Raw genomic sequence first — 14,491 nt, 5'->3', positions numbered from 1 at the left:
AACATTGTTGATGTGTTGCAGCAGTATAATCGGCGTTTTGCAAACTTTCAATTTTAATTCAAGATCCCGCCGGTCGATTTGGCTGAATTTAGTATCATTTGAAAGCTACAATTTTTCTTTAATTGTCTGTCCATTTATATACAGATTATGCTGGTTGGTAATCGAGATATCTTATGTTTTATTTTCCCAGATTTGAGATGACCTAAGCGTTTACATAAGCATTTTGGTGATTGGAAAAAAAAAGTTCCGAGAAAGATCATTAAATTGAAAAATAAATAATGGTTAAAAATTTAGAGAGTAAGCTGAAATAGTATATAATCTGGTGGACCATTTATCTAAACTTAAGATGTTGAGTTGTGCTCGTCTGGTTAGATCTAGGGTAGTCACAAATATTGTGGAATCTGGGGTTTCTCGTTATAGTGGTAGTTTAATTAATCGTTCAAATTTAATTAATCAGTTGCGTTTCCAACATTCAGAATCTATAATTTCAAATGAATTACAAAATAAAGATTTAAAAGAAGGTGATGATTCAATACCTGAAAGACCAAAACTTACAAAATATGAACAATATACATATAATAGAAATAAAAGAGTTGCAGAATTGAAAAAAATTTCAGAAACTTATAATTCAATTGATTCAAAATTAATTGATACTGATTATTCAAGAATATTTGATGAATTAATTGATGAACTTTCTACATTTGATGTTAGAGATCGTTCTTTATTATCAACAAGACGTGATTTCAGTCCTATAATCAAAAAACTCTTACAAACTGCTATAAAGAGTGAAGACCCACATTTCACTCCTGAATATGTTATTTCTAGAGCTAGTGAAATTAGTGTTTGTGATATTGTTGCATTTGAAGATCTTTCAAGATTTAAATTAATTAAAGGTGATTTGTCTGGTGTTTTGGAATTATGGGTTCATTATTTGGAATATAAATCAATGGAAAATCTTAAAGCAGGTGGTAGATATATTAAACTTTTCACTCAATTAGCTTATTATGAAAGTTGTGCTAATGAAGGGAAATTACCAGATTTAAATATTTTGAAAACTTTATTACAAGGTGAAGAAGAAAAAAGTTTAGGTTTATTATTTAGTGTTTCACAAGATATCCTTAAAGATCAACCTAAAAGACAAAAATTACTATTAAAACTTATAAATAAAACCAAATTTGTAAATCAAAAACCAAATTCATTATTATTTTTAAATAAGGCACATGAAGCTGCTATCCAAGGAAATACAAAAGCTTTAGAAGATGTTTATAAATCAGTTTTAGAGAGTTCAGAAATTAATGAAGTTCCAGTTGATGAACAAACTTTAGTTTCATTTATGAGTTTCTTCAATAAAGTTAATCAACGTCAACGTACAATGGATCTTTGGAATGACTTAATCAAATCAGGAATCAATCCATCAACTGAAGCATGGAATGAATTATTAGAAGCTGTTTCCAAAATTGGTCCATTTAATCAAAGACTTGATCAAGTTGAATCAATTTATAATCAAATTCCAAAGAAAAATGATGAAACTACTGCAAAATTAATTCAAGTTTATTCATATTTGAAAAAACATGATAAAATTGAAGAATTAATCACAGACGATCTTTTAACAAAATCAAGTATTGTTCAATCTTATATTCAACATTTAAGTGTTAATAATAATTTAATCAAGATGGAGGAAATTTTCGATAAATTTTCTCAAGGTTCTAATTCATCAGCTATTAATATTAATACTTATAATGCATTATTAAATGGTTTTATTAAATCAAGAGATTTAAATAAAGCTTCAGCATTATTAAAATCAATGACTACAAATAAAATCAAACCAGATGTTGCAACTTATTCCATGATTATTGATTTAACAATGAAATCAGCAAGAAGAAGAGGTGAAATTGTTAATGATGAATTAATTACAGCATTAATTCAAGATATGAAAAAAAATGGTATTCAAGTTAATGCATATACATTAACTAGTATTATTGATGGATTAGGTAAAGATCCAACTTATTCAAATACTTCAACTGTATTATTTAATTATCTTGAAAGAAAAAATTTAGCAAATCATGTTTCTTACGTTTCAATGATTGCAAATATGTTAACATATGGTAAAATTGATCAAGCTGAAGAATATATCGCTAGAATGATTTCAAAAGGTTATGAAGTTAATATTAAATATTGGAATATGTTTTTCGATGGATTTGCTAAAAATCAAAGAATTGATAAAGTTAAACATTATTATCAAGCTTTTAGAGAAAGTGGTAAAAATGGAAGTTATCCAGGTGCTAATAAATTTACATTTTATTTCTTATTGAAAGCTGCAAATTTTGGTAAAGATGTTGAATTTGCAAATTTAATTTTCCAAGATATTGAAAATGCTAAATTTGGAGGATTAAGTGATTCAACTAAAAAAGTTATTGGTAATTTAAAAAAATTGGAAGGTATTAAAATTCCACAAATTGTTGAAAACCAAATGGTTTCAAATTAATTGAAATAATGCATTATTATATATAAATAGTTGTTAAAATGTACATAGGGATTATAGCTGTATGAATACATATACATATAAGTTTATTACAATTTGTAAATTATATTTAAATCAAAGACATTAATTCATATTTAAACCGTTAAAAATATAAGGAAACCAAAATATTATAATATATATATACATGCAAATAAATGAAAGTGGGAAAGCTATACCAATTGAAGAGTTTATTCATCAACTTTCCCCATAGCTTTATCCCAATGAGGTTTTAACCAATGAGCCATACGATCTTTAGCATTTGTAACATTATCCAAAGCAGGTCTAACATCCAAGAAGAAAGTTGGCATTCCATGTTCATCATCTGGACCTCCATAATAATCAATAACATATCTAACTTGATTCCAACCACCTTGACCATTTGATCTAAGAACATACCAATCATGTCTATCAAATGGAGGATCTGTATTGAAAGTTTTTGGGAATATTTTGGATAATTGTAAATACATACGAGCTCTTGGTGAAAGATCATGAGGTCTACCTGTGAATTGAGCTAATCTTGGAGCTTTATTATATAAAGATTCATAAGGTTTTTCCCATTCAAGAATTTCTTGCCATGCACCTTCATTTAAAAAATTATGAACATCAACCATTGATTCCACTGCATCTTCTGGGATACCATCACCTTTCCCCTTTTTCATCATGGCATTAAACATTTGTTGAGGAGATGGATATTCCCAAACACCTTCATCTTCATCTTCACCTCTTGGAATTGTTGAAAAAGTACGATCTGTTGGTAAATCTAATTTTTGACCTGGTAATTTAGATGAAGAAATGAAAGATGGCATATTATTTAAAGGATTTAATGTATCTGATACTCCACTGGAATTATCACCATCTTTCTTCATTGGACAAACAGCTGGTAATTCTGAAGTTGGTTTAGATTCTTTTGGTTTAACAGGACATACAGCTGGAGTTGAAGCTTTAGCCTTATGATCCACAGGACATTTAGCACCTGAAGCAGCAGCATTTGTAGCACTTGTAGCACTTTCCGAATCAGCCCAGAACCATCCCATGTTGAATATAATGAATATAAATTATAGATAAAGTAGTATAGAATAGTACAATTCAATATCAGATTCAAATTATAAATTAAATTGTTTATAAAAAACGGAAACAAAAGAAAAGTTCGTTTCGCGAATTTTAAATATTTTAGTAAGCACAGATTTTTATTGGCTTTTATTTAATTTGACACAATTTATGAAGAATTTATGAAGAATTTATGCTATGGTCTTCGTAAGTTGATCTACATCATGGGTATATTAATTACTTTTATTAGAAAAAACTATTCTATGCAGAAACACAGGGAAAAAAACGAACTCAAAATGACAATTTTATATGAAGTGTAGTGAGTATTAATCAATTGTATTATGCTGGTGATGTGGAAACTTGAACTGGGTCTTTACTCTTTGAGCTCAAATCACTATCAAGAGACTTCTTAGCAACACCGTCTTCAGCTGGTTTAGTATCTTTTGGTTTTGGTTTATCCAATGCTGTGAATGGTTTCCCACTAGATTTAGAAATCAATTTTAATACTAATAATCTTAATCCCAACATTATACTAGCAGCTAATAATGAACCAACAGGTGCTGCAACGAAAGCACCAAATGCACTCCAATCATTTCCGTAGATACCATTATTAACAATCAATAATAAACCACCATCTTTGGCATTACCATAATAAATTGTCCCAAAGATGAAAACTGTTAATAACCCACCAAGTCCACCGGCAATAACTTCAAATACTGTTAAGAAATAGAAATATGAACTTAAACCTAATAAAATAACTGGGATAACTGCAGCTGATAATAAATCTGCAATGAAATAAATTTGTAAAACATCATCTGCAACTTTTAAACCAACAACAATAACTGGTACAATAATTAATACAACAATAACTCTAATATACATGATTGGGATCTTATTTCTGAAAATATCATTTGAAATGGTTGAAGTTAAAGCACTTTGTAATGAACCAATTGTACATGTTGATAAAGCAGCAATGAAAACTAATGTAAAACCCATAACCCATGAAGGTAATTGAGTTAAAATAATGAAAAATGAGGCACCTGAGGCACCATCATCACCAACATCAACAAGACCAGCCCAAACTGCAATAATACCAGGGATACCAACAATAACTGCAATACAAGTCATTAAAAATGCAGCAATTGAACAACCAATCCAAAGATCTTTATCAGTTTTTGAAGCAAAAGTTCTTAACCAAAATCCAGACATGAATAAATCATTTGTGAAAATTGCAATAACTAAGATATAAATTAATTGCCAACCTAATTTATTACCTTTTAATAAACCAGATTCTGGAATTTTTGAAGTATCAATATCAATATATGTACCCATTGCACATGAAATAATTATAATCAAGATGAAAACTGTAGCAATTTGAATATTATCAGTAATGAAACTAACTTTAAACCCACCAATTGCAGTATAAATACTTGTAACAACACATTCCACAATAACAACAGGAAGTGCATTTAATCCAGTTAAAGTATTAATAGCATATTGTAATGAAGCAACATCAGAAACCATAAATAAGAATAATGTTAATATAGTACATGCAGAAAGGTATAATCCAGCAACAGGACCAAATCTATGGAAAACCCATTCAGTCAAGACAAATCCATCAGGACATTGTTTTCTAATTTTTGGCCCTAAAAATGAAAATAATAACATTGGTAAACCACCACATAATGCATAAACTAATAAACCTTGTAACCCAGCAGTATTTGCAACTTGAGGATAAGTCGAAAGGATACCAACACCAAGACCACTCGCAACGAAATTAAAAGCTAATGGAATACCCTTTTGTGTACCATTAACGTTTAAAAATGTCTTTTTATCATGGAAAATCCAACCTATACTAACACCACTTATTAATAGTAAACCATAAGTAACGTATAAGATTGCATTAGCAGCAGGATGAGATAAATGACCCATTTTATATTATCTCAGTGTAATGATATGGCTTTAATGATGATCTTTATGACATTTTTACAAAATTATGGCACATTCAACTGGTTTTATATAAATTTTCATCAACAGTTTACTAGTTTTCTTTTTATGCCCTTAGAAATGTTAGCAGCCATATTGTTTTTTTTCCAAATTCGAGAATTAATTGCATATACTGAAAAACTGATTTACGGTGGTAAAGATTTACTATTTTAACACTTTTAGAAAAAGACTAGTGTTATTAGTTATGAATAGTGTTGTAGATGGTTAGTTTATGGTCTCTTTTGGTGTTTTAATGGTTCAATTGTGGTGGGAAAAGGTTAGAAATTGAGCTATACCTGTTTGGCGATGGGTATGACTGCACCGTTAAAGTAGGTGAATAACGGTTCAAGATCATTCTAAGAGAATACTCTTCAACGGTAAATCAGATGATAATTAACGTAGAAGTTGTGTCAACATGTCAACTTTGACATAGAATAGACATAGTTGTTAAATTAGGGCTGATTTAGTATGCATTAGCCTTGCATTTATAGCTTATAGTTTATACTACACTCATAATAATTAGATTAAATTTACATGATATTAATTATAAACACACAATTCAAATAATCTAAGCAGAGACTGAAGATAAGATATCAGAATCACCAGCATCTAAAATGGATAAAACACCAACTCTGAATAATCTACCACAAGCAGTACCTAATTCATTGTTACCACCATGGAAATAATGGACATTAGTTTTTGATAACATAGCATAGTATTCTAATTCAGATTTTCTTAAAACTGGAGTGTTAGCAGCAATGATAACTAACTTAGCTTTACCTTGTCTTAATGATTTGACAACGGATTTGTAACCTAAGGTATATTTACCAGATTTAATGGTAAGAGCTAATTTAGCGTTTAAGTTTTCTTGAGCTTTAACTTTTGGGGCCTAATGATATATATGTTAGTATAATTGAAACTATAAAACATTCTATATAGTGGATGGTGATTGAAAGTAATAGCTCCTTGAACTATTAAGTTATCACCATCACCATGTAATGTATACTGACCATCTCTGCGTTTGTTTATATGTGGTTTAACACTCCGGTCTGTGATGAAGAAGAAGAGAAGAGTATGTATGAAAAGTATATACAAAAGTTGAAAATTTTATATACCAACAATCGTAGTGGTGAAAAAAAAAATAATCCGTGGTGTTTGGATTATCAGAGCCCTAGTCACCTGATGATGTATCTCAGATAACTCATCCACACACCAACAGTCACACTCCCAAACCCACGCAATTTTCACAAACAACTGAAACTTTTTGTGAAATCTCCCATTCGCGAATTCCTCGCTGATATAAAAAATTCGCACACTTTCACAATAAAATTTGTATGCGCGAATGCTGCTCAAACCACAATTATACCCAGTTTCTCAGTCTCTCAGTTTCCCATCCATTCTGTGAAAAACTCATCTTTTATCTATAAACCCATAACCAACGTATAGGTGATATTTTTACATCAACAACGTTAATTAACAATCAAAAATGAAGGTTGAAGTTGATTCATTCTCAGGTTCTAAAATCTACCCAGGTAGAGGTACTCTTTTCGTTAGAGGGGATTCAAAAATCTTTAGATTCCAAAACTCAAAATCTGCTTCTTTATTCCATCAAAGAAAAAATCCAAGAAGAATTTCATGGACTGTTTTATATAGAAGACAACACAAAAAAGGTATTACTGAAGAAGTTGCCAAAAAGAGATCAAGAAAATCTGTTAAAAATCAAAGAGCTGTTGTCGGTGCTTCTTTAGAATTAATTAAAGAAAGACGTGGTCAAAAAGCTGATTTCAGAAAAGCTCAAAGAGAAGCTGCTGTTAAAGCTGATAAAGAAAAAAAGAAAGCTGCTAAAGCTTCCAGAAAAGCTGAAAAAGCTAAATTAGCTGGTGCTCAAGGTCAAGCTGCTAAAATTTCAAAACAACAAGCTAAAGGTGCTTTCCAAAAAGTTGCTGCTACTTCTCGTTAAGTTAAATTTTAATACTTTGAATGAATATAAGGTGTTTTTTCAGTAATATATATATTAACGGTTAAAAAAATCAAATTAGTGTTACAAAAAATTGTAGATATGATGTGAATTATGTGGATTGTGTGAATAATGGTTAATGGTTGAATAATTATCAATTATAAGAAGAATATGAAATTACAATGGGAAAAGGATTGTCACAGAATAGACTAGACCATTATCATATCTTTCACAAACTTTACATGTGTAATTTTAGTTTGCTCATTCATGGAGTAATTTATTCATTTTGGCGTATTGTCCTTGGAAATTTCACTGTCGCGTTTACACAACTACAGTAGGTACTACGAGGCTTTAAACCAAACATGAAGACATCACAATCGTAATTAAAGTAATACTAATAGACCATGGCTTGCGTGTCACTTTAGGTTATTTTAAATAATTGTATATTCCTTCAAACTTGAATGTGTTACCTATATACTAGACATGTTGCTCTTTGAGAATCGCGACTCGATATTTTTCATAAAACTAAAAATTTCATATACGTCGAACATAATATTTGTTATGGGTCAACTTCATGAACAACCGATTTGGATCATAATTTGTTTTTTTAGACGTTTTTTTGTTCCATCTGATAGTAAACTTTGTCATTTTACACTTTTCAAGTTTTTGACCTATTAGAGTCTGATGTTCTTGTATTTCAATAATATCCTTGTTGATGATATATTGTTTGGTTAATATTGGAATTTAATATACCGCATCTAATATTATAATACACTTTATTCTTTGAATTACAGATTTCTTAGTCCAAAGGTTACTATATTATTTGTTATTATAAAAATATTATCATTATTTATCCATCATTGTCTTGAAGAATTAATAAACTATGAAGTAGTTATTCAATGAAATTCAAGCGTGATGAGAATTTAAATATATGATTTGATTATTTGATCAATTGGAATTGAAATATGAATTGGATGATACTTGTAGTTGATGTAATTTTATTCAGCACTTATTATTGATTATCCACCGAGTACTAGGAATTTTGCTCGCGAAAATGTTCTCATATGTATAATTTAAATTTCTCATCATTTTAAATCCTTGCTGCAAGTTACAAAGTACTTAAAATGACTAGATAATCTTATCTATTTCAGATTTTCTCATTCTGGTTCCTCCATTACAAAAGGCATTGAAACACAGCAGAATTTGTGGTCGATCAGAGATCATTTATAAATTGGAAGCAAATATCATTCACTTTTTGGAATAATCATATAAGCTTTTAAAATCGCTTTTCATCGCTTGAAAATATAATTTTGCATTTGCTCAATCTTTGGTCATGGTTTAGTCTATATATTAAGGTTTAAATTGACTCATACTTGAAACATGTTTGATATCTTTGAGCAAATATAGATCAACCTATATTATTCAATCGTGTTCAAGTTGGTCGATTAAGATCTAAACTCAAATGGTATATATCTTCCATCATTGTCTTGAAAGAATGATCTCTTGGTTAATTAAGGGTTCATGGGAATAAAGCGTGATGAGAATTGAATATATATGTTATTTTATTGACGATATAAGAGATTGTAGAAGATTTATATAACTAATGAATTGATTAATGGCTGACTCTATGAGCACTAGTAAGAACTGATATCCTTCTCTCACAATTCGCGGGTATTTCTTGACATTTTATCCCTATTTCAAGATAATTTTCCTTATCCCTTGCCATTTCGAACAAGTAAAGAACCAATCTATTTCTTACATATACACCATATTTCATTGCATATTTTATGTTCCTTTTTGGTATTCTATATGTTTCACCCCAGTTTGCTCTTGCATCCTCCATTATTATGTTGTTTCGTCCTTCTGCATAAGCAAGTTATTGAAATTTTGTGCAACAATTAGCATGTCATCAACAAATACTAGTATTAATTCTATATTTCCATTTTAAGTATATCTGCTTGATCTGAAATTATAGGTTCACTCATATATAATGACCAACTCAGCAGAACACATGAATATATATATATCATCCATTCAATTGTCTTGAAAGAATAACATTAAGTTATGGGATTAAAGCAATATGGATTAAGAAATATATAAACTACATTCTTTTTAAAATCAACATCTGTAAATTACATTAAAACTATATACCCTTCAACTTCTAATCTAGTTATTTCTTTTCATCCAAAACTTTTTTAGCTTTTGCATTAACTGCTCTTGTATAATTTCTAACATTTCTTAAATTAAAAGGTAAAATAATGTTCATCAATACAATCCAAGCAATTAAAACACCAACATTTCTACCAATATTCCCCTTATAAGTATCCAAAAAGATGATTTTCAATAATTCATTACCATTATATAATGGCATTGCATAACCATATCTATAAAACCGGTTCATAACAATCATTGGTGAAAAAACAGGTGAAACATTAATAACAAGGAAAAAAACAATCCAAAACCCAATTATTGGTTTATAACGTGCAAAGATTTGAATTGCTGCATTTTCATTAACACCACCTAATGCAGCCATTGTTAAATAAACGAAAACCCATTCAACTAAAAATCCACTTTTACCAAATGTTTTTGTATGGTCAACTTTAAAAGCTAAAGTCATTAATGAATAAACTAATGAAAGTATAATATAAGCTAATTGTGATACAGTATAATGATATAATAAATATTGCCTTGTATGAATGTTTTTCAAGATGTATTCATGTGTACTTGAAGCGAAATTAAATTGATGAAATGATAAAACTAATAAATAAATTAATCCAATTTGAACGACTGTAATGACGATTGATCCTGGGTTTGGTCTATTATCTGTCCAATGCCACCATAATGGTTGTAATAATTCACTATGAGATTGAAGTATTGTTGAAAGTTGATCTTGTGATAATTGAGAAATTAACCTTTGAACAATTGATTGAGAACCAGATTTAACAAATTGTTTTTCAATAGTTTTCATTATTGAAACGATATATGATGCAACACCTTGAGGATTTCTACCAGTTTCATAAATAAATTCAATGGTACCATTAAATGAAGAATTTGTTGTTAATGCTTGATAATAATCTTGAGTTAAATTTTTTGGGACATAAATACCACCCCAATAATTTTGATGATGAACTTGTCTAATAACTTCATCTCTATTTGTATTATTATGTTTTTGAGCTAATTCATTGAAAGTTGTACCATTTTGAAATTCAAAAGTTCCATATTTAGTAATAGCTTCATTTGTTAATAAATTTTGTAAAGTTAATGAATATAATGATGGTGGTTGTTGAGCTTCAAGATCTTCATCAAGTACAACAAGATAATTAATCTTATGATAATGAGAAGGTCTATCATATAAAGATCCCCAATAAATTGATAAGATACCAACAAATAAGACAAACATTATCAGATAAACTTTTGCAAACATTACAACAACTTTCCAAAAATTTGATTTATTTCGTTCATGTCTTGCCCTTTTCTCTGATTTTGTTGTTGAAGTTTTAGTTAATCCTTGTTCCAATGGTTCATTTTGTTCTTGTTCTTTCTCTTGTTCGTGTTCTTTACTCTCTTCACTTTCATCTGGATGTTCTTCAATAACTTCATTAGGTTTATCTTGTTCTACTCTTCCCAAGGCATAGTTTATTAATGAATTAGACCTGCTTCTTTGACCCGATGAGATATGAACTGGAGGCATCTGTGACCCACCGACAATATCGTGATCATTGTGAGACTGTGTTCTATATGTAGCCTCTTCCAAAGGGTCCACTGAGTCCTTGTACGACATTGCTGATGTTTGTTCCTTGTGTATAGGTGGTGGTAACTTCTTGATGGTTGAATTGTTGTTCCTGGTTTTTAACTTTTCTGTGTTTATATTTATCTTTTTGACCACGGCTGAATTCGTAAAAAATTTAATTAACCGGAAATAACAAAAACAAAACAAAAAGAATTTAAATCAATTGTACTCACCAAAATAACTAAACAACCAGAGAGATTTTAATCACAGAAGAATTCAACAATGGCACAACGAAGAGATACAGACCTGGAGACCCAGGATACACAAGGACTGAACAGAACAAGGACACTTAATGACTCTTTTTCAGAGGAATCCATTGCTGAAGAAATACAAGACTTGAATGAAGATGTCATCGAGGAAAGAATTCAAAATGATGATATGATGGGGACGAATCAATTGGAAAGAAATTATACCATGTCATTACATGATAATCAGAGTGAAAATGAGCAGGTACAGGGATTACCACCTCCACCTCCACAAAGAAGAAGGTCTACTATTGTGGATAGTTTTAAAAACTTGGGGAAGTTTAATTGGTGGGATTCAGATTTCAAGAAACAAAGATTAAAAATTTATGGAACTTTCTTAACAAATTTCTTAGTACTTTCTATAATATTAATTATTGTTCTTTCTATTTATTTTGGCTCTTATTATAAAAGAGAATCACGTTTTAAAAATTTTAGATTTTTAGTTGTTAATCAAGATTCTTCAGTTAATGGTACTCAACCAGTTATTGGGGGTACTTTACAAAAAGTTCTTGAAAATCCTCAAATTGCAAACATTGGTAGATGGATTTCAACTAATGAATCATTATCTCGTGATGATATAATACAGAAAATTCATGATCAAGATTATTGGGCAGCTATTTATGTTAGACCAAATATAAGTTATGACTTGCACACGGCTATTCAAACAAATAATACAGATTTTAATGTCACAGAGGGACTTGTGGAATTTATTTATGAAACTGGTAGAGATTTATTGACAATGCAATCATATATTTCAAGTATTTTAAGAAGTGTTGAATCAGGTTTTATAAAAGGTTTCCCCAGTTCATATCCAGTAATATTACAACAATTAGATGACCCAGTAAATGCAATTGAATTTTTATCACAATCCATTGCAATTAAATATTATGATCATGTACCAGTGACAAATTCAGTATTAGTTGCACCATTACAATTAGGTCTTACTTATTTAGTTATTTTTGCATTTTTCCAATTTATAATGACTGTCAAGATTCAATTATACATTGCAACTTTAGTTAAAGGTCTGAAATATTTATTACTTAGAATGGCACTTTCACAATTGTCATATATTATTTTATCATTATCTTATGTTGTATTGAATGCAGCATTTAAATTAGATTATAAGGCAACATTTGGTCATTCAGGGTTTCTTGTATTATGGGCTATAGCATATTTAACAATGTCATCATTAGGTTGTGTTAATGAAATTGTTTCATTATTGGCATTTACATATTATCCACCATTAGTTGGTGGTTGGTTAGTTATATTTATGGCTTTGAATGTTGCTCCAGCAGTTAGTTCAATGGCACTAATGAATCATTTTTTCAGATATGGATATGCATTCCCAATTCATAATTCTTATGAATTAGTTAAAGTTGTATTTTCAGATATTTCTAAAAAGCAAATGGGTAGAAATATTGGTATACTAGTTGCATGGGTTGTTTTAAGTAATTTGATATCACCAATTGTTATGATTCATGTTAGTAAAGTTAAAGCTAGAAGAGATGCTGAGTTGAAAGCTCAAGGTGGTAGTGCACCAGTTAAAGCATAAGATCAATGTATTATATAATAGATGTTGTTTATTCGTAAATGTTCGTAATTATTCATATTTGGCAAAACCGGCTTTAAATGTTTCTCGGTGTTGTACGACTGATAAACGATGAGCAATGAGAGGAAGTATTCACAACTAACAATAAACTAGGAAAATATAGTATAATTACTTAATAAACAATGCTCAGAATCAGTCCATTGTCTTATCTTTGTAAATCTGATTGTACTATGGTGATTTTGCTTAATTGCTGTCTTATAATTTGGCTGTTTTATGGCCTTTCAATTGTGCTTATTGTCTTCTCCGATTCCTTATCAGTCGGTGAATTCCGCAGAGAAGATTATCACCAAAATTTATTTGATTTGAAGATTTTATATAAAAGAAAAGGATTTCAACTTGTTTTATAAATCTTTGTCTACTCATCAATTATATCTCATCAATTAATCAGTTCATTCTATATCACAATGGCCCTTCAATCCTCTTCTTATGGTAAAGACAATGTCAAGTTCCTCAAGGTCAAAAAAGATCCACAAAATCCTCAAAAACATCAAATCATCGAAGCTACTGTTAAAGTCCTTTTAGAAGGTTCTTTTGATACCAGTTATACCCATGCTGATAATTCATCTATTGTTCCAACTGATACTGTTAAAAATACAATCCTAGTCCTTGCAAAAACTACTGAAGTCTTCCCAATTGAAAACTTTGTTGCTACTATTGGTCAACATTTCATCAAGAAATATAATCATGTTGATTCTGTTAGTGTTAATGTGATTCAAGATCGTTGGGTTAAATATGAAGTTGATGGTAAATTACATGATCATTCATTTATTCATCAAGGTCCTGAAAAACGAATTACTGATTTATATTTATCAAGATCAGGTGATTATACTTTAAAATCAAGTATTAAAGATTTAACTGTGTTAAAATCAACAGGTTCACAATTCCATGGTTATAACGTATGTGATTTCACTACATTAAAACCTGCATTTGATAGAATTTTATCAACTGATGTTGATTCAACTTGGAAATTTGATTCTAAAAAACTTGGTCCAATTTCAAATATTTCAAAACTTTCATCCCAAGGTCTTTTCGATAAAATTTATGAATATTTAGCTAGAAAAATTACATTGGATACATTTGCATTAGAAAACTCTCCTTCAGTTCAAGGAACAATGTATAATATGGCTACAGATATTCTTTCCAAAGCTAATGAAGTTGAAAGTGTTGATTATTCATTACCAAATAAACATTATTTCTTGATGGATTTTGAATGGAAAGGTTTGAAAAATGATCAAGAAGTATTTTATCCAAGTCCTCATCCAAATGGATTGATTAAATGTTCTGTTGTTCGTGATTCAAAATCAAAATTATAGATTAATTATTATATTATATATTG

General features: G+C 29.6%; 8 protein-coding genes across 8 annotated transcripts; 4 read left to right on the top strand and 4 right to left on the bottom strand.

Annotated features, from left to right (window-relative positions):
• Positions 1-346: 346 nt before the first annotated feature.
• Positions 347-2,485, top strand: MSC6 (Msc6p; the record flags this gene model as incomplete). The annotated part of the gene is made up of 1 exon (XM_011276772.1): positions 347-2,485. One exon carries the CDS (start codon positions 347-349, stop codon positions 2,483-2,485), a length of 2,139 nt encoding a protein of 712 aa, XP_011275074.1.
• A 224-nt stretch (positions 2,486-2,709) lies between these two features.
• CYC3 (holocytochrome c synthase CYC3) lies at positions 2,710-3,555 on the bottom strand (the record flags this gene model as incomplete). Its single annotated transcript, XM_011276771.1, has 1 exon — positions 2,710-3,555. The coding sequence occupies one exon, from the start codon at positions 3,553-3,555 to the stop codon at positions 2,710-2,712; it is 846 nt and encodes a 281-aa protein (XP_011275073.1).
• Positions 3,556-3,907: 352 nt separating this feature from the next.
• On the bottom strand, positions 3,908-5,500 carry BN7_2703 (Sodium/glucose cotransporter 1; the record flags this gene model as incomplete). The annotated part of the gene is made up of 1 exon (XM_011276770.1): positions 3,908-5,500. One exon carries the CDS (start codon positions 5,498-5,500, stop codon positions 3,908-3,910), a length of 1,593 nt encoding a protein of 530 aa, XP_011275072.1.
• A 622-nt stretch (positions 5,501-6,122) lies between these two features.
• Positions 6,123-6,567, bottom strand: RPL30 (60S ribosomal protein eL30; the record flags this gene model as incomplete). Its single annotated transcript, XM_011276769.1, has 2 exons — positions 6,123-6,427; positions 6,561-6,567. 2 exons carry the CDS (start codon positions 6,565-6,567, stop codon positions 6,123-6,125), a joined length of 312 nt encoding a protein of 103 aa, XP_011275071.1.
• A 473-nt stretch (positions 6,568-7,040) lies between these two features.
• Positions 7,041-7,514, top strand: RPL24B (60S ribosomal protein eL24; the record flags this gene model as incomplete). Its single annotated transcript, XM_011276768.1, has 1 exon — positions 7,041-7,514. The coding sequence occupies one exon, from the start codon at positions 7,041-7,043 to the stop codon at positions 7,512-7,514; it is 474 nt and encodes a 157-aa protein (XP_011275070.1).
• A 2,167-nt stretch (positions 7,515-9,681) lies between these two features.
• On the bottom strand, positions 9,682-11,292 carry BN7_2700 (SNG1 family protein; the record flags this gene model as incomplete). The annotated part of the gene is made up of 1 exon (XM_011276767.1): positions 9,682-11,292. The coding sequence occupies one exon, from the start codon at positions 11,290-11,292 to the stop codon at positions 9,682-9,684; it is 1,611 nt and encodes a 536-aa protein (XP_011275069.1).
• Positions 11,293-11,523: 231 nt separating this feature from the next.
• BN7_2699 (SNG1 family protein) lies at positions 11,524-13,098 on the top strand (the record flags this gene model as incomplete). The annotated part of the gene is made up of 1 exon (XM_011276766.1): positions 11,524-13,098. One exon carries the CDS (start codon positions 11,524-11,526, stop codon positions 13,096-13,098), a length of 1,575 nt encoding a protein of 524 aa, XP_011275068.1.
• Positions 13,099-13,559: 461 nt separating this feature from the next.
• On the top strand, positions 13,560-14,468 carry BN7_2698 (urate oxidase; the record flags this gene model as incomplete). Its single annotated transcript, XM_011276765.1, has 1 exon — positions 13,560-14,468. The coding sequence occupies one exon, from the start codon at positions 13,560-13,562 to the stop codon at positions 14,466-14,468; it is 909 nt and encodes a 302-aa protein (XP_011275067.1).
• Between the last annotated feature and the right edge of the window lie 23 nt (positions 14,469-14,491).

The sequence above is a fragment of the Wickerhamomyces ciferrii genome, contig 00068, assembly GCF_000313485.1.
Source record: "Wickerhamomyces ciferrii WGS project CAIF00000000 data, strain NRRL Y-1031 F-60-10, contig 00068, whole genome shotgun sequence".
Lineage (NCBI taxonomy): Eukaryota > Fungi > Ascomycota > Saccharomycetes > Phaffomycetales > Wickerhamomycetaceae > Hansenula > Hansenula ciferrii.
Note: the sequence above shows the minus strand (reverse complement) of the source record. Positions and strands in the feature narration are given on the sequence as shown.